This window comes from Apodemus sylvaticus, chromosome 9, assembly GCF_947179515.1.
Source record: "Apodemus sylvaticus chromosome 9, mApoSyl1.1, whole genome shotgun sequence".
Taxonomy (NCBI): domain Eukaryota; kingdom Metazoa; phylum Chordata; class Mammalia; order Rodentia; family Muridae; genus Apodemus; species Apodemus sylvaticus.
In genome coordinates this window covers 68,105,449-68,131,484 of record NC_067480.1, presented here as the reverse complement: position 1 = coordinate 68,131,484, position 26,036 = coordinate 68,105,449, and the positions used below count along the sequence as shown (strand labels likewise).

The 26,036-nt window shown below is 37.6% G+C and overlaps 1 protein-coding gene across 1 annotated transcript in view; it reads left to right on the top strand.

Moving 5' to 3' along the window:
* Window positions 1–26,036, top strand: part of Gulp1 (GULP PTB domain containing engulfment adaptor 1) — a 278,714-nt gene that overhangs the window by 144,674 nt on the left and 108,004 nt on the right. Inside the window, exons 2-3 of the mRNA XM_052193637.1 lie at window positions 418–489; window positions 25,827–25,888. Coding sequence (XP_052049597.1) covers window positions 462–489; window positions 25,827–25,888 — 90 coding nt within the window. The 5' untranslated portion in view covers window positions 418–461. The remainder of the gene's footprint in view (window positions 1–417; window positions 490–25,826; window positions 25,889–26,036) is intronic.

Sequence of the window (26,036 nt, the reverse complement as noted above, 5' to 3'; positions counted from 1 at the left end):
AGTTGAGTATTTAACACCTCTTAAGGGGCTGGAGAGATGGCTCAGCAGTTAAGAGCACTGACTGCTCTTTCAAAGGTCCTGAGTTCAATTCCCAGCAACTACATGGTGACTCACAACCATCTGCAATGAGATCTGATACCTTCTTCTGGTGTGTCTGAAGACAGCTACAGTGTAGACATATAAATAAAATAAATCCTTAAAAAAACACCTCTTAAATGCTTTGTAATTTACAATGCACTAAGAACTGGGTGTGCTGATCCATATGTAACCCAAGCATTTGTGAGGCTGAGGCAGGAAAATTACCCTGAATTCAAGCCATATTGGGCTACATAGCAAGACCCCTTTTCAAAAAACCAAACAAAACTATCTTCAAACAGAAAAGATTGGTCATCAATTCTTCCTTTATGTTTTTAACAGGGTACTGAGTATTACTGAGCTGAGCAGTTGGAAGGCTCTACATCATGAACCGTGCTTTCAGCAGGAAGAAAGGTAAGAGAACTTGACAGACAAATTGGTATTCTTACTAATAAAGTGCAAATAAGACTTGTGCTTTTTCTATTTGTCAAAGCAATTTGGTTATATTAAAATAAATCACATCTGTACCTATCACTAATTAATATGTTTTCATTGTACCCAGATTAGAAAGAGCTAATATGCTTAGTTCATAATATATGGGAATATATGTGTTTGCTAGAAATCGCATGCTCTACTGTAAAATTGCATAGAACTATCTTCTATTTAACCTGTTTCTGGGGATTTTTAAGTGACTACGTAATCAAATTTCTAGATGATTGAAATTTGGAAGAGATGACAATTATAGACAAACAAAAATAAGCAATTAGGTTGTATTCTACATTAAAATTTAGATAAATATTGTAAATTGCTAATGATGGATATAGCATATCCAAGTATGACATATAAAGTTTTGGAAGTTGACCTTAAGTGTCATGGGTAATAAAAAAAATGACCCAACAGTAAAATTAACTGTGATTATTTCATGTGTGGACAATAGATCTCCCAAAACAGTAACAATAGAGTTAGTGTTCTATTTATTTAGTGAAGTGCGTTCTCCCCAACTCTATCCATTCAGTGAGTAGTCTAGGATTCATGTATCCCTTTCTGATCTCAAACTCACTGTGTAGTCAGGAGTATGAACTTGACTTTTGAACATCTGGCTTCCACGGGGCAAGTATTGGAATTGGAGGCATGAACCATTGCACCTGTTCATGAGTTGCTGGGGATCACACTCAGGGCTCCATGCATACTAGCTAAGCATTCTACTTTTGGAACTAAAATGAGCAAATGATGCTCTGACACAAGAACAGACCAGAAATAAAAGTGGGGCTAACTTTAAACATTTTTACCAGATGTCAGATCTGAGAATTCTTTATACGCAGTGAGGACCGTTTGTTTGTTTTTGTTTTTTATTTGAAGTGTTATATTTTTATTTTTTAAGGAAATTAATTTATATTTTTACACTCTCCCCACCTACATCTACCCTCCAATTGTTCCACATCCTCCCTACCCCCTTTCTTCACTTGGATGTCACCAACCCCTACCCCACCTGACCTCTAAACATCCTAGGGCCACCAGTTTCTTGTGGGTTAAGTGCATCATCTCTGAATGAACACTGAACTGACAGTACCTCTTCTGTATGTGTTTTGGGAACCTCATATCAGCTGGAGTATGCTGCTTGTTGGGTTGTCCCGTGTTTGAGAGATCTCAGAAGCCCAGTTTAATTGGCTTCTGCTGGTCCTCCTACAGAATTGTCCTTCTCCTTAGCCTCTTTCAGCCTTCTCCAATTCAATAATGGGGCTCAGCCATTTCTGTCCATTTGTTGGGTGCAAACATCTGCATCTGACTCTTTCAGCTGCCTGATGGGTCTTCCAGAGTACAGCCATGCTAGGTCCCTTTTTGTGAGTTCTCCATAGCCTCAGTAATAGTGTCAGGCCTTTGGACCTCCCCTTGAGTTGGATTCCACTTTGGGCCTGTCCCTGAACATTCTTTTCCTCAGGCTCCTCTCCATTTCCATGCCTGTAATTCTTTCAGACAGGAACATTATAGCTTAGAGTTGTGACTGTGGGATGGCCCCCTCTGCCTCATTTGATGCCCTGTCTTCCTGATGGGGGTGGGCTCTATAAGTTCCCTCTTATAATGTCTGTCTTTTCATCTGAGGTGCCTCCCTTTGAGTCATGAGACTCTCTGACCTCACAGGTCTCTGGTGCATTCTGGAGGGTCTCCCCAACCTCCTATCTCCTGAGATTGCCTGTTTCTAATCTTTCTGCTGGCCCTCAGGGCTTCAGTTCTTTTCCTTAATCCAACACCAGATAAGGTTCTCCTCTACCCTCCACTCCCTCTCTTCCATCCAGTTTCCCTTCCAGGCACCCACCTCCATCCCCATTTGTGATTGCTTTCTTCTACCTCCCAAGTGGGACTGAGCCATCCTCACTTGGGCACTCCAGCTTGTTGACTTTTTTGGGTTCCTTGGAAATTATCATGGGTACTTTGTACTTTTTTTTTTTATCTTAGCTGACATCCACTTATTAGTGAGCACATATCATGTATGTCCTTTAGGGTCTGAGTTACCTCACTCAGGATGATATTTTCCAGTTTCATCCATTTGCTTGAAAAACTCAGGATGTCTTCATGCTTAATAGCTGAGGAGTATTCCATTGTGTAAATGAGCCACATTTTCCATATCCATTCTTCTGTCATGGGACATCTGGGCACTTTCCAACTTCTGGGTATCACAAATAAGGCTGCCATGATCATGGTGGAACACGTGCTCTTGTGGCATGGTGGGGTATCTTTTGGGTATGTTCCCAAGAGTGGTAACTGAGGAAACTCCAAATTGATTTGCAGAGTGGTTGTACCAGTTCGCAATCCCACCAGGATGGAGGAGTGTTCCTCTTTATCCACATCCTCTCGAATATGTATTGTCACCTGAGTTTTTGGTCTTAGTCATTTTGATTGGTGTAAGGTAGAATTTCAGGGTAGTTTTGACTTGCATTTCTCTGATCACTAAGGACTTTGGACATTTCTTTAGGTGCTTCTCAGCCATTCAAGAATCCTCAGTTGTGATCTCTAATTTAGTTCTATATCCCATTTTTTTCATTGGGTTGTTTGGTTTTTTGTTGATTAGTTTCTTGACTTCTTTATATGCTTTGATATTAGCCCTCTCTCAGCTGTGGCGTTAGTGAAGATATTTCCCAATCTGTAGGGTGCTGATTTGTCTTATTGACTATGTCCTTTACCTTACAGAAGCTTTCCAGTTTAATGAGGTCCCATTTATCAATTGTTGATCTTGGAGCAGGAGCCATAGGAATTCTGTTTAGAAAATTTCCCCCTGTGCTAATGAGTTCAAGGCTCTTTCCCAATTTCTCTTCTAATAGATTCAGTGTATCTAGTTTTATGTTGAAGTCCTTGATCCACTTGGATTTGAGCTTTCTCCAAGGTGACAAATATGGTTCTATATTCATTTTTCTACATATCAAGAGCCAGTTAGACTGACACAATTTACTAAAGATGCTTTCTTTTTTCCATTGTATATTTTTGGCTTCTTTGTCAATGACCAAATGTCTATAAGTGTGTGGTTTTATTTCTGGGTCTTTGATTCTATTCCATCGATCAACATGTCTGTCTCTGTACCAATACCATGCAGTTTTTATCACTATTGCTCTGTAGTAAAGCTTGACGTTAGGGTTGGTGATTCTCCTTGAAGTTCTTTTATTAATAATAATTGTTTTTTGCAATTCTGGATTTTTTGCTTTTCCATATGAAGTTGAGAATTGCTCTTTCCATGTCTTTGAAGAATTGTGTTGGGAGTTTGATGGGGATTGCATTGAATCTATAGATTGTCTTTGGTAGGATAGCCATTTTTACTATGTCAATTCTGCCAATGAATGAGCATGGGAGTTCTCTCTATTTTCTGAGATCTTCTTTGATTTATTTCTTGAGAGACTTGAAGTTATTGTCATACAGGTCTTTCACTTGTTTGGTTAGAGTTATCCCAAGATGCTTTACATTATTTGTGGCTAATGTGATGTGGGTTGTTTTGCTTATTTCTTTGTTAGCCTGTTTATCATTTGTATAAAGGAACACTACTGATTTATTTGAGTTAATCTTATATCCTGCTATTTTAATGAAGTTGTTTATCAGCTATAAGTTCTCTGGTGAAAATTTTGGAGTTGCTTATGTTTACTATCATATCATCTGCAAATAGTGAGACCATTATTTCTTTTTTGCCAATTTGTATCCCCTTGATCTCTTTTTCTTGTCTTACTGTTTTTGCTAGCACTTCAAGTACTATATTGAAAAGATATAGGGAGAGTGGGCATGCCTGTCTTTTTCCTGATTTCACTGGGATAGCTTCAAGTATGTCTCCATTTAATTTGATTTCATCTGTTGGGTTGCTGTATATTGCTTTTATTATGTTTAGGTATGAGCCTTGAATTCCTGATCTCTCCAATACTTTTAACATGAAGGGGTGTTGTATATTGTCAAATGCTTTTTCTGCATCTAAGGGATGATCATGTGATGTTTTCCTTTGAATTTGTTTATATATAGATCATGTTAATGGATTTTCATATATTAAATTAACCTTGCATCCCTTGGATGAAGCCTACTTGATTGTGGTAAATGATGGTTTTAATGTGTTCTTGGATTCAGTTTGCAAGAACTTTATTGAGTATTTTTGCTTCAATATTCATAAGCAAGATTGGTTCTAAAGTTCTCTTTTGGTTGGGTCCTTTTGTGGTTTAGGTATCAGAGTAACTGTGGCTTTATAGAATGAGGTACTTCATGTTACTTCTCTTTCTATTTTATGGAATAGTTTGAGAAATATTGGGATCAGGTCTTCTCTGAAGGTCTGGTAGAATTCTGCACTTAATCTGTCTGGCCCTGGTCATATTTTGGTTGGGAGGTTTTTAATGACTTCTTCTATTTCCTTGTGTGATATGGGCCTGTTTAGATAGTTTACCTGTTCTAATTTTGGTATGTGGTCTAGAAAACCATCCATTTCATCTAGATTTTCCAGTATTGTTGAGTATAGGCTTTTATTGAAGGCTCTGATGATTTTTAATTTCATCCTTTTCTGTTGTTATGTCTCTCTTTTAATTTCTGATTTTGTTAATTTGAAAACTGCTTCTCTGCCCTTTAGTTAGTTTGGCTAGGGGTTTATGTATCTTGTTGATTCTCTCAATGAATCAGCTTCGGGTTTTGTTGATTCTTTGTATTGATTTATTTGTTTCTATTTGGTTGATTTTGGCCCTTAATTTGACTGTTTCCTACCTTTTACATCTCTTGGGTGAGTTTGCTTCTTTTTGTTCTAGATCTCTCTAGTATGCTGTTGAGTTGTTAGTATAAGATCTCTCCAGTTTCTTTACCTAGGTACTAAATGCTATAAACTTTCCTTTCAGCACTACTTTCATGTGTCAGTAAGTTTGGATATAATGTGTCAATATTTTCACAAAATTCTAGGAAGTCTTTTATTCCTTTCATTATTTCTTCTCTGACCAAGTTATCATTGAATTAAGAGTTGTTCAGTTTCCACATGCATCTGGGATTTTTGTAGTTTTGCTCTCATTGAAGACCAGCCTTAGGCCATGGTGATCTGACAGAATGCATGGTATTATTTCATTCTTCTTGTATTGGTTGAAGGTTTTTTTGGTGGAAAATTCTATAGTGGATTTTGGAAAAGGTACCATGAGGTGCTGGGAAGCAGGTGTATTCATTTTTTTAGGGTGAAATGTTCTATAGATATCTGTTAAATTCGTTTGGCTCATAACCTCTCTTAGTTTCACCGTGTCTCTGTTTAATTTTGTTTCAATAACCTGTCCACTTGTGAGTGTGAGGTGTTGAAATCTCCCACTATTATTGTGTGGGGTTCATGTGTCTTTTGAGCTTTAGTAACGTTTCTTTTATGAATGTGGTTAGTTTTTCATTTGGGGCATAGATATTCAGAATTGAGACTTTCTCTTGCTATTTTTCTACTTGATGAATATGATTTTTCCCTTCTTCAACATGCTTGGTAATTTTTGGTTGAAAGACCATTCTATCAGAATTAGAATGGCAACTGCTGCTTGTTCCTTGGGACCATTTGCTTGGAAGACGTTTTTCCATCCGTTTACTGTGAAATACTGTCTGCCTTTGTTATTGAGGTGTATTTCTTGTATGCAGCAAAATGCTGCATCTTGTTTTTATATGCAGGCCATTAGTTTATGTGTTTTCATTAGTGAGTTGATTCCATTAATATTTGGAGATATTTAAGAGAGATGACTGTTGGTTCATGATATGTTTGTTTTTGTAGGTGGCTTTATGTGCATGTGATTCTCTCCTTTTGGCTTTATTTTAAGATGCTTAATATCTTGTCCTTTCTTTGGTGAAGTTGCCTTTCTTGTGTTGAAATTTTCCTTCTGTAGTGCTGTATTGGTGGATAGATACTGTTTGAATTTGTTTTGTCCTGGAATATTTTGGCTTCTCCATCTATGTTGTTTGAGAGTTTTGCTTGGTATAGTAGCCTGTGATGGCATTTGTGTTCTCTTAGAGTCTGCATGACCTCTGACCAGGCTCTTCTGGCTTTCATAGTCTCTGTTGAGAAGTCTGGTGTAATTCTGATAGGTCTACCTTTGTATGTTTCTTGGCCCGTTTCCCTTGCAGCTTTTAATATTTTTTCTTTGTTCTGTGGCTCTAGTGTTCTGATTATTATGTGATAAGAGGATTTTTTCTTCTGGTTCTATGTATTTAGTATCTGTAGGTTTCTTGTACCTTTATGACCATCTCTTTCTTTAGGTTGGGGAAGTTTTCTTCTGTGATTTTGTTGAAGACATTTTCAGGTCTTTTGAGCTGGGACTCTTCTTTATCATCAATTCTGATGATTATTCTTAAATTTGTTTTTTTTCATTGTGTTCTGAATTTCCTAGTTGCTTTGGGTTAGAATTTTTTTTGAAATTTCTTTGACAGTTGTGTCAATTTCTTCTACAATGTCTTCTACACCTGAGATTCTCTCTTCTCTTTTATTCTGTTGATGATAATTACACCTGTAATTCCTGACCTCTTTCCTAGGTTTTCCATTTCTAGGTTTGCCACCATTTTGTTTTCTTTATTGTTTCTACTCACACATTTATGTCTTTGATCACTTTATTCAATTACTTCACCTGTTTACCTGTGTTTTCCTTTATTTCGTTCAGTGAGTTATTAATATCCTCCTTAAAGGACTCCATTATTTTCATGAGATAGGATTTTAGGTCAGTTTCCTGATTTTCAGGTGTGTTGTTGTATTCAGTGCTTGCTGTGTTGGGAGAACCAGGTTCTGATGATGCCCAGGTATATTGGTTTCTGTTGTTTATGGTCTTTTGTTTTGTTTTGTTTTCCCATTTTCTCTTCTGTTAGTTTCAGTGTATCTGGTTTTTTTTTTTATTTCATTCGATATACTTTTTATTTACATTACAAATGATATCCCCTTTTCCGGTCCCCCACTCCCTGAAAGTCCCATAAGCTCCCTTCACGCCCCCTATTCTCCCACCCACACCTTTCCACTTCCCTGTTCTGGTTTTGCCCAATACTGCTACACTGAGTCTTTCCAGAACCAGGGGCCACTCCTCCGTTCTTCTTGTACCTCATTTGATGTCTGGATTATGTTTTGGCTATTCCAGTTTTCCAGGCTAATATCAACTTATTAGTGAGTGCATACCATCTTTTGAGACTGGATTACCTCACTTAGTATGATGTTCTCCAGCTCCATCCATTTGCCTAAGAATTTCATGAATTCATTGTTTCTAATGGCTGAATAGTACTCCATAGTGTATATATACCACATTTTTTGCATCCATTCTTCTGTTGCGGGATACCTGGGTTCTTTCCAGCTTCTGGCTAATATAAATAGGGCTGCTATGAACATAGTGGAGCATATATCCTTATTACATACTGGGGCATCCTCTGGGTATATGCCTAGGTGTGGTATAGCAGGATCTTTCAGAAGTGAAATGCCCAGTTTTCTGAGGAACCGCCAGACTGATTTCCAGAGTGGTTGTACCAATTTACAACCCCACCAGCAGTGGAGGAGTGTTCCTCTTTCTCCACATCCTTGCCAATCCCTGCTGTCTCTTGAGTTTTTAATCTTAGCCATTCTGATTGGTGTAAGGTGAAATCTCAGGGTTGTTTTGATTTGCATTTCCCTGATGACTAATGAAGTTGAGCATTTTTTAAGATGTTTCTCTGCCATCCGAAGTTCTAAAGGTGAGAATTCTTTGTTTAACTCTGTACCCCATTTTTAATAGGGCTATTTGGTTTTCTGGGGTCTAACTTTTTGAGTTCTTTGTGTATATTGGATATTAGCCCTCTATCTGATGTAGGGTTGGTGAAGATCTTTTCCCACTTTGTTGGTTGCCGATTTGTACTTTTGATGGTGTCCTTTGCTTTACAGAAACTTTGTAATTTTATGAGGTCCCATTTGTCAAATCTTGATCTTAGAGCATACGTTATTGGTGTTCTGTTCAGGAACTTTCCCCCTGTACTGATGTCCTCAAGGGTCTTCCCCAGTTTCTTTTCTATTAGCTTCAGAGTGTCTGGCTTTATGTGGAGGTCCTTTATCCATTTGGAGTTGAACTTAGTACAAGGAGACAAGGATAGATCAATTTGCATTCTCCTGCATGCTGACCTCCAGTTGAACCAACACCATTGGTTGAAAAGGCTATCTTTTTTCCATTGGATGTTTTCAGCCCCTTTGTCGAGGATCAAGTGGCCATAGGTGTGTGGGTTCATTTCTGGTTCTTCAATCCTGTTCCATTGATCTGCCTGCCTGTCACTGTAACACTATTGCTTTGTAGTATTGCTTGAGGTCAGGGATACTGATTCCCACAGAATTTCTTTTGTTGTTGAGAATAGTTTTATCTATCCTGGGTTTTTGGTTATTCCACATGAATTTGAGAATTGCTCTTTCTAACTATGAAGAATTGAGTTGGGATTTTGATGGGTATTGCTTTGAATTCGTATATTGCTTTTGGCAAAATGGCCATTTTAACTATATTAATCCTGCCGATCCATGAGTATGGGAGGTTTTTCCATTTTTTGAGGTCTTCTTCCATTTCTTTCTTCAGAGTGTTGAAGTTCTTGTCATACAGATCTTTCACATGTTTGGTAAGAGTCACCCCAAGGTACTTTATACTGTTTGTGGCTATTGTGAAGGGTGTCAGTTCCCTAATTTCTTTCTCAGCCTGCTTATCCTTTGAGTATAGAAAGGCTACTGATTTGCTTGAGTTGATTTTATAACCAGCCACTTTGCTGAAGTTGTTTATCAGCTGTAGGAGTTCTCTAGTGGAGTTTTTTGGGTCACTTAGATAGACTGTCATATCATCTGCAAATAATGATAGTTTGACTTCTTCCTTTCCAATTTGTATCCCTTTGACCTCCTTATGTTGTCGAATTTCCCGAGCTAGTACCTCTAGTACAATATTGAAAAGATAAGGAGAAAGGGGGCAGCCCTGTCTAGTCCCTGATTTTAGTGGGATTGCTTCAAGTTTCTCTTCATTTAGTTTGATGCTGGCTACCGGTTTGCTGTATATTGTTTTACTATGTTTAGGTATGGGCCTTGAATTCCTGTTCTTTCCAAGAATTTAAAGCATGAAAGGATGCGGAATTTTGTCAAATGCTTTTTCAGCATCCAGTGAAATGACCAAGTGGTTTTTTTCTTTGAGTTTTTTTATGTAGTGGATTGCATTGATGGATTTCCATATATTGAGCCAACCCTGCATCCCTGGGATAAAGCCTACTTGATCATGGTAGATGATCATTTTTATTTGTTCTTGAATTCGGTTGGCAAGAATTTTATTGAGTATTTTTGCATCGATGTTCATAAGGGAAATTGGTCTGAAGTTCTCTTTCTTTGTTGGATCTTTGTGTGGTTTTGTTATCAGTGTAATTGTGGCTTCATAGAAGGAATTGGGTAGTGTTCCTTCTGTTTCCATTTTGTGGAATCATTTGAAGAGTATTGGTGTTAGGTCTTCTTTGGAGGTCTGATAGATTTCTGCACTGAAGCCATCTGGTCCTGTCCTTTTTTTGGTTGGAAGGCTTTTTTTGGTTGGAAGAAATACCTTCTATTTCTTCAGGGGTTATGGGACTGTTTGGATGATCTATTTGGTCCTGATTTAATTTTGGTATTTGGTATTTGTCTAGGAAATTGTCCATTTTCTCCAGATTCTCCAGTTGTGTTGAGTATAGACTTTTGTAGTAGGATCTGAAGATTTTTTGAATTTCCTCAGTTTCTGTCGTTATATCTCTGTTTTCATTTCTAATTTTGTTAATTTGAATACTTTCTCTCTGCCCTTTGGTCAGTCTGGCTAAGGGTCTATCTGTCTTGTTGATTTTCTCAAAAAAACAGCTCCTGGATGCTTTTATTCTTTGTATGGTTCTCTTTGTTTCTGCTTCACTGATTTCAGCCCTGAGTTTGATGATTTCCTGTCTTCTACTCCTCCTGGGGGTATTGGCTTCTTTTTGTTCCAGGGCTTTCAAGTGTGTTGTTAAGCTGCTAGTGTATGCACTCTCCATTTTCTTTTTGGAGGCACCCAGGGCTATGAGTTTTTCTCTTAGCATTGTGTCCCAAAGATTTTGGTATGTTGTGCCTTCATTTTCATTAAATTCTAAAAAGTCTCTGATTTCTTTCTTTATTTCTTCTTTGGCCAAGGTGTCATTGAGTAGATTATTGTTCAGCCTCCATGTGTATGTGGGCTTTGTGTTGTTTTTGTTGCCATTGAAGACCACTCTTACTCCATAGTGATCTGATAGGAGGCATGGGATTAGTTTGATCTTCTTATATTTGTTGAGGTCTGTCTTGTGACCAGATTTTGGAGAAGGTACCATGAGGTGCTGAGAAAAAGGTATATTCTTTTGTTTTAGGGTGAAATGTTCTATAAATATCAGTCAAGTCCAATTGGTCCAAATCTTCAATTATTTTTATTGTGTCCCTGTTTAGTTTCTGTTTTCCTGATCGGTCCATTGAGGAGAGTGGATTGTTGAAGTCACCCACAATTATTGTGTTAGGTGCAATGTGTGCTTTGAGCTTTAGTAAAGTTTCTTTTCAGAATGAGGGTGCCCTTGCATTTGGCACATAGATGTTCAGAATTGAAAGTTCTTCTTCGTGGATTTTTCCTTTGACCATCAAGTAGTGTCCTTCTATATCTCTTTTTATGACTTTAGGTTGAAAGTCAATTTTATCTGATATTAGAATGGCCATTCCGGCTCTTTTCCTGAGACCATTGGCTTGTAAAATTGTCTTCAATCCTTTTACTCTAAGATTGTTTTTGTCTTTGACATTGAGGTGTGTTTCCTGTATGCAGTAAAATGTAGGGTCCTGTTTCCTTGTCCAGTCTGTTAGTCTATGTCTTTTTATTGGGGAGTTGAGTCCATTGACGTTAAGAGATATTAAGGAATAGTGATTATTATGTCCTGTCTTTTTTGATGTTATTTTTATATTTGAGTGGTTATCTTCTTTTGGGTTTGATAAAAGAAGGGAACTATCTTGTTTTTTCCAGGGTGTTGCTTCCCTCCTTGTATTGGAGTTTTCCTCCTATTATTCTTTGTAGTTCTGGGTTTGTAGAAAGATATTGTGTAAATTTGGTTTTGTCATGGAATATCTTGGTTTCTCCTTCTATTGTGATTGAGAGTTTTGTGGGTATAGTAGTCTTGCCTGACATTTGTGCTCTCTTAGAGTCTGCATGAGATCTGCCCAGGATCTTCTAGCTTTCATGGTCTCTGGTGAGAAGTCTGGTGTGATTCTGATAGGTCTTCCTTTATATGTTACTTGGCCTTTTTTTCTTGTTGCCTTTAATATTCTTTCTTTGTTTAGTACATTTGAATTTTTTTAATATTATGTGACGGGAAGTTTTTCAGCTCAGGTCCAGTCTCTTTGGAATTCTGTAGGCTTCTTGTATATCCATGGGCATCTCTCTCTTTAAGTTGGGAAACTTTTCTTCCATAATTTTGTTGAAGATATTTGTTGGCCCTTTCAGCTGTAAATCTTCACTCTCATCTATACCTATAATCCTTAGGTTTGGTCTTCTCATTGTGTCCTGGATTTCCTGGATGTTCTGGGATACAAGCTTTTTGCATTTTGCATTTTCTTTGACTGTTGAGTCAATGGTTTCTATGGTATCTTCAGCATCTTAGGTTCTTTTTCTTCCCTCTTTTGTATTCTGTTGTATTTGCATCTATGGCCCCTGATTTCTTATCAAGGTTTTCTATCTCCAAAGTTGTCTCCCTTTGCGATTTCTTAGTTGTTTCTACTTCTGATTTTAGATCCTGGATGGTTTTGCTTAGCCCCTTTACTTGCTTGTTTGTGTTTTCCTGTAATTCTTTAAGAGATTTTTGTTTCCTCTTTCATGACTTCTGCTGTTTGACTTACTTTCTCCTGAATTTCTTTATGTTATTTTTGTGTTTCTTCTTTATTGGCTTCTATCTTTGTGCTTGCTCCATGAAAGTGCTGGGTGAGTTTGCTAGGCTAACCACCTCCTGTCCCGGTTGTCACACAGGTGTCCCACCGAGCAGCCCAGGGCCTGGGATCAATCCAGGGCCTGTCAGTCTTAGACCCAGGCTATGTTAGCCTCAGGCTATGACTCTTAGCTGACTTTGTCTGCTAGAACTCTCTTGCGTCCTGTAGTCAAAATGGCGGAGCGCATGCGGGGCCGGGCAAACAACCTTCTGGCCGGGTTTGCACACCAATGGCCCCCGAACAGCCCTGGGCCTGGGTGCAGGCCAATGCCCATGGGGCTTAGACCCCCTTGATGTTGGTCTTGGGTTATATTTGTGTACCTCAGTCTGTCTGATTTCTCTGGCGCCTGAGATCTAAGATGGCGGAGAGACTCTCATAACTGACTGGCGGGAGGCAGAGTTCTGATGTGGCTTCTGTGTGGTGAAAGGCACTGTAAATCTGCCACAGCTTGCAGCCAGGCTGGCCAGCGAAGGTCAGTGGTAGCAGGCGCAAGGCCTGCCTGGACCCTGTAACCTTGGTTCCACTCTTGTTTATGGTCTTATGCTTGCCTTTTGCCATCTGGATATCTCTTGTGTTTGTTGGTTTGGAATCTGCCTCTTTTGTCCCTGGGATGCTTCAGGTCTCCTGGCAGGCTTGCAGCCCTGACTGTAGCAGACCACCTGTGTGGTTTTCCAACTGGGGCTCTTCATATGGGCAGAGAATCTGATGATCTGTTGCCCTGGCTGCAATAGATCTCTTGGGAGGCCTTTGCACTGTTGGGTCTTCAATGATGTAGTCCCGATGGGGTCTTCAATGATGTAGTCCCGATGTTGTCCAAGTGCTCTGAGTATATCCGGTTCTCAACTGCTTTGAGTGCAGTGGGCTCAACTGCTATAAGTGCAGTGTGTTCTCTAGAATGGGCCAGGAAATGGTATCTTCATTGGAGTAAACTAGCCATGAGCCTGCTCCAGCAGAAAGGCTGAAGGTTTATATTTTTAACCATGGCATTTACTGTAATGAAGGGCAAAGAAATGTAAACTATAAAACCATCGATTTATCATAAGAAAAATATTCACATAGTTTTGTGAAGATATAAGGAGATTATTAAATTATTATTTGTGAAGTAATACATGTAAATATTTGGTTGTGGTAAGCAGGCTAGTATATTCAGTGTGAATTTAAATAATGTGATCTTTCAGACCCCGTTCAAACCTGTGAATCTGAAAACATTTTGGTAGTCTTGGCAAAGAAAAGTAATATAACATTGTTTGATATGTATAACTAGCTTCTTATTTTAAACCCACTAAAATGGAAATGTTTCCCTTTTTGTAGTATAAACCCACTAAAATGGAAGTGTTTCCATTTTTGTAGTACCAAAGTCGAGAAATAACCCTACAACACTGTAAGGTCTGCAGGAAAATACTTATTTCCTGCTTCATCAGCTGGATCATCTCCAAACCTTTAAAAATAAGTAAATCTAATTATAGTTGTCTTTCTGAAAGCTTTAAGGCCAAAGCCTCCATCTAGAATTCAATATACTCTTGAAAGATATTTGGATTTATTTCCATTGACAAATTTCAAGGACCAATGTTCTTTTCTAGTTCAATGGAACATGAGCTTGAAAATATGCACAGTGTGAGGACAACATTGGGAAGTAGGAAATACAGGCACTTATGATTCCTTCATTGTTTCATTCATCAACTTCCTTCACCTTCACATCATTGATGTTTAAGTTAAATGATTATCCTAATCAGAAAATTATTGATCAGAATATTATCTTACCTCTAGTTTAGAACTTAACCAAACACTTTACCTTCAGTTTGACTGTTAGTTCTCTCTTATGAATTAAAGAATAATTCGTAGAGAGTCTGATTCTGCTGTTAAACAGTAGTGCTGTGTGCTGAGATTATAGTCTTTTACAACCACGTCTGGTTTTATCCATGCTTGGTGTAGAACCTGGCCCTTTCTATATGTTAGACCAGCACACTACCAATGGAGATACATACCCAACCCTCTGTACACACTTTATGAAAAATCTCTATGTCATTTTGAGTCACATAGTCTTAGTCTAACAATTTGAAGATATAATCCCCTAAAATGCTTTTTTTAAAAAATCTTTACAACCTCATTTAGTAGGAAATCTCTCTTTCATCAGTTAAAGTCTGCAAACCTTCACAGGACTGGGAATCTAGGCCTCTGTTCTCTGTTCCTCACCAGGATTTCCCCCTTACACTCATTACTTTTTTTTTTTATTGTAATTAAATGGTAAAGGTTATAAAGGAAAAGGAAAGAGACACGTTCTTACTAAGCTTGTTTGCTTCATGTTTCTTAGTCAACAAAATGATTAAAAGAGATCTTGCATTTGTGGACACGGATGATATCCACATCATCATCATCACTACCATCATCATCATCATCATTTCAATCAGTATACATGAATGAAGGATCCCTATTCTCTTCTAGTATCTGTCATATTTGTTTCCATAGGGTAGTTAGTTTTTTTGCTGTTTACTACATAATAAAATATACTTTTATATACTGAAAGCAGTACTATGTAGATAATTTTTCATTTGAAATTGAAAACTTGAATTTTATTAAAGAATTCAAGTAATACCTGGGGTCATAATCAGATATGGATTACTATCAAATTCAAGTGCTACTTGCATGCACAGTATAAATATGTATTATTTATAATATTTCAAATATACAAAAAGATACTCTGATCAGGAAGAGCTGATTTCTTGTTTGATAAAAGTCTTAAGTTTTTTGGTTAAAGCACACTCCTATTAACCATTTGGAAGTATCAAGTAAAGCCATGGCTACCTAGTAGTTTTTCCTCTTATCAGTTCTCTGGGGCAACATTGAGGATCAATAGGCTAAATTATACCCTTGAGTGATGATCTTTGTAGATGCCCTAATGTTTTAGGGTTGCCCAGAGACAGAGAAAATATTACATATATAGGAGCTACATGTACCTAAACTATTCTGAGAAACTCCTTAAAAGCTATTCTAACATCATAATCACAGACAGGTTAGACTACAGAATTGCCTTTATTTTGTGCTTCTTTTTTTTTTCTCTGTTAGTATTTTTGAATTGTTAAATTCACATTTTAAAAAAATAAATTATACAGCAAAAATTGTGAGTAAATGTGGTTGATTTCACTTTTGTTTCCTTTAGTGTGTCAATTAATATTTTGATGAGTAAATATCATTGTAATGTTTAGCACTAAAAAGTATTGGTTAACAATGATTTTTCTTTTGTGGAAATTTTATTCTACATTCATTCACTCAGTAACATTTCACATTAAATATAATGTACTTGGAGTGGGTATTTTTGTTATATTGAGCACTCTTGATAAAAAAAATTATGAAATTACCACATCTTTCCTGACAAGATTTTAATCTAAGTACAGTCTATATTGGAGTGGCTTGACATTTGTCAAAAATTTTGAAATGTTGGCATTTTGTTCCATGTGCGTAGCCTGTTAAATTTGAATTATTTTAGTATAATTAGAAGCAATGTGGACATGGCCTAGAATATAGAGGCTGGTGACAACTTTTAAGGGGCCTTCCCTCTTCAGTTATATATCTATGGAAATTCTTTGAAATACACCAGGATATGTACTCCTAGGTGATTCCAAATCCAGTCAAAGTGACAGTGAAGAACCATCATATCATGTTCATGTTATCCTGCCTCAAGGAGCAGCTGTTTGCCCACCCTCTGTCTATGTTACTGAGTCTGAGACAGTGACCCACAAGAGCTCTACTCTTCTAGTAGACTTGAAAGGAGAATTTCTTCTTTTTCTGCTTCAGGATAGAGATAAACTTCACAATGACATTCAGACATTCTGAAGTTACAACATTCTGGGAAGTGTCATGAAATTAATTTTGTATAGGGATAAAAATTGTATACATTTTCAGATTTCTTACTGACAAATCATTTATATTTCTATTGTTTCAGTGTGTAATGGTTACTTTATATTTTTTTTTTTACTTTTGTGAGACAGAGTCTCATTTTGTAGTCATATTGTCCAGGAGTTCATTAAGTAACCCAACTTCTAGTCATCCACTTGACCTGGCCTCTTTAGATCTGGAATTACCTCCATGAGTCACCAGATCTAGCTAGATATATTGGGTCCAAGTCTCTCTCTCTAGTCTCTCTCTCCCTCTCTCTCTCTCTCTCTCTCTCTCTCTCTCTCTCTCTCTCTCTCTCTGTGTGTGTGTGTGTGTGCATGAGTATGTTCACAAGTATGCTTGTTTATAGGAGAGGCCTTAATGTCAGATTCTTAATTCAATCATTCAGCCTTCTGTTTTGAGACAGGATCTCTCACTGAGCATGGATTACATTAGTTTTGCCATTGATTATGTTAGCTGGACAGAAGTACTAGAAATCGTCTGGTCTTCATTTTCCCCAGATAAAGTACTATAGCTATGAGTTACAGTGCCTAGCTCTTATGTCTTTATGCATGTTCAATAAGCATTTTAGCTGCTAAAGCATCTCAGCAGCCTCTTAAGTTAAAGACTTTAACATATATAATAAAAAAACAAGACTATCTGAATATTTTTATAAAGTTGTATGTGCATAGTCCTGGTGCTTTTTGTATTTTGATGCTAATTCTGCGTTCTGGGGAGGGTGGCTGTGAACATAAAGTGAATTACTTACACAGCTGATTTCTTGTGAACCTCCTTCCCACCTTATAAAACAAAGGATAGAGCTGGTGATTGGACACTGCAAGGGAAAGTGGAGCTGAAAGGTTTGGGGGAGAAGGAAGAGAGGGCAGAGAGAGGACAATGAAGGAGGAGGTAGAAGGAATATGAAGCAGAAGCATGTGGCCTAGAGAAAACTCAAGTTATAAGGGATCTCATAGCCAGGGAATAGAGTAGTGTAGTGGTAGTTCTGGCCCACATAGGCTCGCAGCTTATATTCATAGTAATTAAGCTGTGCTTTCAATGTGTGGGCCTCTTTGGATTGGAGATTTACTGCAACAATGCTGTTCTGGATTTACTTATATTTCCTAGTTATCATAAAAAGCACACAGAAGGTGAGACTGTACTCAATAAAGTTTTTAAAAGATTGTTTTTTACTTATGATTTATGTGTATTCGTGTTTTGCCTGTTTGTATGTCTGTATACCAAATGCATGCCTGGTAGCTTGGTAGGCAAGAATTCATCAGATAGTCTGGAACTGGAGATGCCATCAGTGAGTCACTGTGTAGGTGCTGGGAACTCAGCCAAGTCCTCTGAAAGAGCAGCAAGTGTTTCTAATTGTCTCCCTGAGCCCTTTAAAGTTTCACTCATTAAGTGACACTGTCAATATTATAGTTTAAAACTTGAATGAATACTGGTCAAAATACTTTCACACATATAGCTCTGATTTGCTCTGTGCACAGAAATTGCCTGATGCCATTGACCTTTCCACGTTTTATCTTAGAAAATTACCAGTACATAGATATGTTTGATTTGAATATTTTATCTTTATCCTCCAATTTGTAAAGTACATATTAATGATATCATATTTGCTTCTTTTAAAATAATTTTACTTGTTCTTTTTTTTACTAGATATATTCTTTATTTACATTTCAAATGTTGTCCCCTTTCCTGATCACTCCCCCTCCGCACGAAAATCTCCTAACCCATCTCCCTTTCCCCCTACTCACCAATCCACCCACTCCTGCTTCCTTGTCCTGGCATTCCCCTATAATGGAGCATCTTGCCTTTTCAGACAAAGGGCCTCTCCTCCCTTTGATGTCCAGCAAGGCCATGCTCTGCTGCATATGCATCTGGAGCCATGGGTCCCTCCATCTGCACTCTTTGGTTGACAGTTCAGTCCCTGGCCGCACTGGGGGGTACTGGCTGGTTCAAATTGTGGTTCCTGCTATGTTTGTTCCTATGCAAACCCCTTCAACTCCTTGAGTCCTTTCTCTAGCTCCTCCTTTGGGGACCTTGTGCTCAGTTCAATGGTTGGCTGAGAGTGTCCCCCTCTGTATTTGTCAGGCACCAGCAGAGCCTCCCTGGTGACAGCTATATCAGGCTACTGTCAGCAAGAACTTGTTAGCATCCACAATAGTGTCTGGGTTTTGTACATGGGATGGATTCCTAGAAGGGGGAGTCTTTGGATGGTCTTTCCCTCAGTTGCTGCTCCACATTTTGTCTCTGTATCTCCTCCTGTAGGTATTTTGTTCCCCCTTCTAGGAAGGACCAGAGTATCCACACTTTGTTCTTCCTTCTTCTTGAGCTTCATTTGGTCTGTGAATTGTATCTTGGTTATTCCAGGCTTCTGGGCTAATATCCACGTAACAGTGAGTGCACACCATGTGTGTTCTTTTGTGATTGGGTTACCTCGCTCAGGATATTTTCTAGCTCTATTTATTTGCTTATGAAATTCACAAATTCATTGTTTTTAATAGATGAGTAATACTCCATTGTGTAAATGTGCCACATTTTCTGTATCCACTCCTCTGTTGAGGGTCATCTGGGTTCTTTCCAGCTTCTGGACAGTATAAATAAGGCTGCTATGAACATCATGGAATATTTGTCGTTATTACATGCTGGAGAATCCTCTGGGTATATGCCCAGGGGTGGTATAGAAGGGTTCTCCAGTAGTCCAATTTTCTGAGGAACCACCAACCTGATTTTCAGAGTGATTGTACCAGCTTGCAATCCCACCAGAAATTCAGCTCTCTCCACATCCTCTCCAGCATCTGCTGTCTCCTGAGTTTTTGGCCTTAGCCATTTTGACTGGTGTGAGATGAAATCTCAGGGTTGTTTTGATTTGCTTTTCTCAGGTGACTAGGGATGTTGAACATTTCTTTAGGGGCTTCTCAGCTATTTTGAATTCCTCAGTTGAAAATTCTTTTCCTAACTCTATACCCCATTTTTTAATAGGGTTATTTTGTTCTCTGGAGTCTAACTTCTTGAGTTCTGTGTATATATTGGATATTAGTCCTTTATTGGCTATAGGATTGGGAAAGATCTTTTCCCAATATATTGGTTGTTGTTTTGCTCTATTGACAGTATCCTTTGCCTTACTGAAGCTTTGCAATTTTCTAAGGTCCCATTTGTCAATTCTTGATCTTAGACCATAAACCATTGGTGTTCTGTTCAAGATAATTTCCCCTGGGCCAATGTGCTCAAGGCTGGCCCCCACTTTCTTTTCTCATCGTTTCAGTGTATCTGGTTTTATGTGGAGGTCCTTGATCCACTTGGACTTGAGATTTGTACAAGGAGAAAAGAATGGCTCTATTTATATTCTTCTGCCTGCTAACTGCCAGTTGAACCAGCACCATTTGTTGAAAAGTCTATCTTTTTTCCCCAGTGGGTGTTTTTAGCTTCTTAATCAAAGATCATGTGACCATAGATGTGTGGGTTCATTTCTAGGTCTATTCCATTGATCTACTTGCCTGTCACTGTACCTGTGCCGTGAAGTTTTTATCTGTAGTATTGTTAGAGGTGCGGAATACTGATTCCCCATAATAATTTTAGCTATCCTGGGTTTTTTGTTACTCCAGAGGAATTTAAGAATTGCTTTTTCCAAGTTTGTGAAGAATTGAGTTGGAATATTGATGAGGATTGCATTGAGATTGCTTTTGGCAAGATGGGCATTTTTACTATTTTAATCCTGCCAATCCACGACCATGGGAAACCTTTATATCTTCTGAGGTCTTCTTCAGTTTCTTCATAGACTTGAGATTCTTGTCATACAGATCTTTCACTTGTTTGGTTATAGTCACACAAAAATACTTTACATTGTTTGTTACAATTTTGAAGGGTGTTGTCTCCCTAATTTCGTTCTCAGCCTGTTTATCCTTTGACCATAGGAAGGCTACTGATTTGTTTTAGTTAATCTTATATCCGGCCACTTTGCTAAAGTTGTTTATCAGCTATACGAGTTTGCTGGTGGAGTTTTCAGGGTCACTTAAGTATACTTTCATATCATCTGCAAATAGTGATACTTTGACTTCTTGCTTTCCAGTTTGTATCCCTTTGACCACCTTTTGTTGTCTAATTGCTCTAGCTAGAACTATATTAAACAGATATGGAGAGAGAGGACATTGTTGTCTAGTCCATGATTTTAGTGTAATTGCTTCAAGTTTCTCTCTATTTAGTTTGATGTTGGCTACTGGTTTGCTGCATATTGCTTTTACTATGTTTAGGTATGGGCCTTGAATTCCTGATCTTTCCAAGACTTTTAACATGAAGCAGTGTTGAATTGTGACAAATGGTTTTTCAGCATCTAATGAAAAGATCATGTTTTTTTTTCTTTGAGTTTGTTTATGTAGTGGACTACATTGATGGATATCCTTATACTGAACCATCCCTGCATCCCTGGGATGAAGTCTACTTGATTATGGTTAATGATCATTTTGATGTGTTCTTGGATTTGGTTGTCAAGAATTTGAGTATATTTACATAGATATTCATAAGGAAAATTGGTCTGAAGTTCTCTTTCTTCGTTGGATCGTTGTGTGGTTTTGGTATCCACATAATTAGGGCTTCATAGAATGAGTTGTGTAGTATTCCTTCTGTTTCTATTTTGTGGAGTAGTTTGGAAAGTATTGCTATTGGGTCTTCTTTGAAGGTCTTCTTTTGGTCAGGAGACTTTCAATGACTGCTTCTATTTCTTTAGGGGTTATAGGACTGTTTAGATGGTGTATCTGATACTGATTCAACTTTGGTATTTGGTATCTGTCTAGGAAATTGTCCATTTCATCCAGATTTTCCATTTTTGTAGAGTATAGGCTTTTGTAGTAGGATCTGATTTTTTTTTAATTTCCTCAGTTTCTGTTGTTATATCTCCCTTTTCATTTCTGATTCTTTTCATTTGAATACTGCCTCTGTGCCCTCTGGTTAGTCTGCCTAAGAGTTATCTATCTTGTTGATTTTCTCAAAGAACCAGCTCCTGGTTTTGTTGATTCTTTATATAGTTCTTTTTGTTTCTGCTTGGTTAGTCTCAGCCCTTAGTTTTATTATTTCTTGCTGTTTACTCCTCTTGGGTGTATTAGCTTTTTTGTTCTAGAGCTTTCAGGTGTGCTGGTAAGCTGCTAGTCTATGTTCTCTCCAGCTTCTTTTTGGAGGCATTCAGAGCTATGTGTTTTCTTCCATAGCACTGCTTTCATTGTGTCCCATAAATTTGGATATGTTGTGCCTTCATTTTCATTAAATTCTAAAAAGTCTTTGATTTCTTTCTTTTCTCCTTCCTTGACCAAGGTATCATTGAGTAGAAAAATGTTCAGCTCCCATGTGTATTTGTGCTTTCTGTTGCTTTTTGTTGTTATTGAAGACCAGCCTTAATTTGTTCTGATCTGATAAGAGGAATAGGATTATTTCATTCTTCTTAAATCTGTTGAGTTCTGTTTTACGCCTGATTATATAGTCAATTTTGTAAAGGTACCATGAGGCTCTGAGAGGAAGGTATATTCTTTCCATTTAGGATTATATGTTCTATAGATATGTGTTAAATCCATTTGGTTCATAACTTCTGTAAGTTTCAGTGTGTCTCTGTTTAGTTGTTTTCCCCTGATCTGTCCATTGATGGGAGTGGAATGTTGAAGTCCCCCACAATTATTGTGTGAGGTGAAATGTGTGTGGGTACCCTTGCATTTGGAGTATAGATGTGCACAATTGAGAGTTGGTCTTGGTGGGCTTTGATGAGTATGAAGTGTCCTTCCTTATCTTTTTTGATGACTTTTGGATGAAAGTCAATTTTATCTGATATTAGAATGGCTACTCCAGCTTGTTTCCTGGGACCATTTTCTTGGAAAATAGTTTTCCTGCTTTTTTACTCTGAGGTAGTGTTTGTCTTTGACACTGAGGCGTGTTTTTTCTATGCAGCAAAATGCTGGGTCCTGTTTACATATCCAGTCTTTTAGTCTATGTCTTTTTATTGGGGAATTGAGTCCATTGATATTGAGAGCTATTAAGGAACAGTGATTGCTGCTTCCTGTTATTGTTTATGCTATTTTTATGTTTGTGTGGTTGTCTTCATTTTGGTTTGTTGAAAGATTACTTTCTTGCTTTTTCTAGGGTGTAGTTTCTCATCTTGTTTTGGTATCTTCCATCAATTATCCTTTGTATGGCTTGATATGTGGAAAGATATTGTGTAAATTTGGTTTTATCATGAAATATCTTGGTTTCTCCATCTATGGTGATTGGAAGTTTTGCTGGATATAGTGGTGTGGGCTGGCATTTTTTTTTTAGGGTCTGTATGGGATATGCCCAGGTTCTTCTAGTTTTAATAGTCTCTGGTAAGAAACTTGATGTTATTTTTTTCTAATTTTTACTTTTTTAAAAATTTTCTCTATTCTTTGTTTATATTCTGAATGCTTTCCCCTTTCATGTTTCCCCCTCCCCATAAGTCTCATAAGCCCTGTTCCCTCTGCCCATTTCCCAATCACCCCCCTCCAATTTCTCTTTCCTGGTACTCCTCTACAATGCTGGATCAAGTCTTTTCAGAACCAGGGCCCTCTCCCTCCCTCTTCTTGAGTATCATTTGATATGCTAATTGTGTGGAGAATTCAGATAGGTCTGCCTTTCTATGTTACTTGACCTTTTTCCCTTATTGCTTTTAATATTCTTTCTTTGTTTAGTGCATTTGGTGTTTTGATTATTATGTGACAGGAGGAATTTCTGTTCTGGTCCATTCTGTTTGGAGTTCTGTAGTCTTCTTGTATGTTCATAGGAATCTCTTTCTTTAGGTTAGGGAAATTTTCTTCTATAATTTTGTTGAAGATATTTACTGGCCTTTTAAGTTGGAAATCTTTGCTCTTTTCTATACCTATAATACTTAGGTTTGGTCTTCTCATTGTGTCCTGGATTTCCTGAATGTTTTGGTTTACAAGCTTTTTTCTTTCTTTTTTCTTTTTTTCTTTCTTTTTTACATTCTTTGACTATTGAGTCACTGTTTATTAAAGTATCTTCAACACCTGAGATTCTTTCTTCTTCTTCTTTTTTTTTTAATAATATGTTTTATTTTCTATATTCTTTGTTTACATTTCAAATAATTTCCCCTTTCCCGGATACCCCCTCCCCATATGTCCCATAAACCTTCTTCTCTCCATCCATTCTCCGATCACCTCCCTCCTTTTTCTCTGTCCTTATATTCCCCTCCAATGCTAGGTCAATCCTTTCCAGGATCAGGACCCTCTCCATACTTCTTCATGGGAGTCATTTGTTATGCGATTTGTGCTTTGGGTATTCAGGGCTTCTGGGCTAATTAATATCCACTTATCAGAGATTGCATTCCATGTGTATTCTTTTGTGATTGGGTTACCTCACTTAGGATGATATTTTCCAGATCAAACCATTTGCCTAAAACTTTTGTGAATTCATTGCTTTCTTCTATCTCTTGTAATTTTTTGTTGATGCTTGCATCTATGACTCCTGCTTTATTTCCTAGGTTGTCTAACTTCGGGGTTGTCTCCCTTTGTGATTTGTTTATTGTTTCTACTTACATTTTAAGATCCTGGATGGTTTTGTTCTGTTCCTTTACTTGTTTGTTTGTGTTTTTCTATATTTCTTTGAAGTATTTTTGGGTTTCCTCTGTTAAGTGCTTCTACCTGTTTACCCATGTTCTCCTAAATTTCTTTAAGGGAGTTACTTATGTCACTTTTTAAGTCCTCTATCAGCATCATGAGAAGTGCTTTTAAATCCAAATCTTGCTTTTCTCATGTGTTGGGGTAGCCAGGGCTCACTGTTGTGGGAGAACTGAGTTTAGATGATGCCATATCACCTTGGTTTCTTTTGATAATGTTCTTGCATTTGCCTTTAGTCATATGGTTATCTCTGGTGTTAGGTGGTCTTGCTGTCTCTGTGGCTTATCCATCCTGCAAGCCTACATATCAGTACTCCTGGGAGACCAGTTCTCTCTGGGAGGAATTTAGGTATGGAGAGTTGTGGTACAGGGTCAGCCCAGGTGTTCAGACCGAAACCAGAAAGATCTTATCCTCAGGTGATCCTCGGTTCCTGTGTCATCTTGGCTCTGGACAGGTTCCCCTTGGGCAAGGAATTTGAAGAGAAGTGGTGGTCTTACCTGTGCATGCAGGCATGTAGGCACTCCTGGGAGACTAGCTCTCTTGTGGTGGTATTTGTGTATGTAGCTCTGTAGCCCAGGATCAGCTCTGGGTGCTGATGGAAATTGGAAGACTCTTGTTCCAAGATGCCCCTGGGTTCTTGTGTCCTTGTGGTTTTGGGCAGGTACTTCTGAGCAGCAAGGATGGTCCTCCCTGCCCTCTCAGTTGTCTCTGCACCCCTGAGAGTTTAGCTATCTCCCTGCACTATCTAGATATGGAGCTCTGTGGCAGAGGATCTAATTTATTTCTAATATTTCATTACATTTGTCTACAATTAAGATTATTAATTTTGAAAACTTCTGATACTAGAGATTAACTAAATTTGGAATAGAGATTATTCCAATAGCCCATTGTCTCTATTGAGCATAATCAACTTTAAGTAAGAGTAATTTGTCCCTTAATGCGTTTTTTTCCCTTTAGATTATGCAAACCTTGTTGCTCAAGTTATCATAACTATAAAAGAATAGAATATTTTCTTAACTGACAGTTATTCAGTATATACTGGAAATCTATAACAGCAGTAAACACAACATAAAACTTGTCTTAATTTGCATAATTGTTACTACTCATAGCTCCCTACTGATCTTATTATGTAAGGACCAGGGGGAAAAATGTGTGTTAAAGTATAGGTAGTTCTGTTGATAATAGTCTTTTTTTTTTTTTAATTTGATAAATCACTAATCAGTCCTGTTATCAATTTGGTACTTATTTAGGACTAAGAAAAAAAAAGAAAATATCCAGTAAAATTAATAAAAAAATAAAAGGATGGCTGGCTATCAGCACAGAGGAGCGCTGTTCAGAGATAACAAGGTTAAGAAGAAAGAACTTTGCAAAATGATTTGGAGTCAACAGCCGGCAAGTGTTATTAGGGCCTTTGTCCATTGTAGAATTCTCTGACGGTGGGGACTGATCTTTTATATAAATCATACATTGAATATGGAAAAAAGATTCTTAATGTTGTGACCATTTAATACAGCTCCTCATGTTGAGGTGATTCCCATTAAATTATTTTCATTGCTACATTGTAAAAAAAAAATTAAAAAAAAAAGAGTATAGGTAGTTTGTGGTTAGCCTTGGCTACATACTGGCATTGCACAAAATTAACATATGAATTTTACGGTAAGAAAAGAGTAAGTGATTTCATCATTTCCAGTTACAATATCTTACTTTCTTAAATTAAGATAGGTTCAGGAAACTAGGCTGTGTTCCCCAGAAAGACTTCCTTCAGGTGAGAATGTATGTATCTGGCTTCATAGAAGTTTGTGATTTAATCCAATACTGCATTTTCTCTGTTACAGACAAAACATGGATGCATACACCTGAAGCTTTATCAAAACATTACATTCCCTATAATGCAAAGGTAAAATAGTTATTAGGATATTATTTAATTTTATATTGTTATGGGGAATATGTTATGGGGCAATAATTGTGCTAATTAAAAAAATCTTATGCATTGACTTGTCCTGGTAAGCAGTATTTGGAATTAATTTGATATTACTGAAATAAGT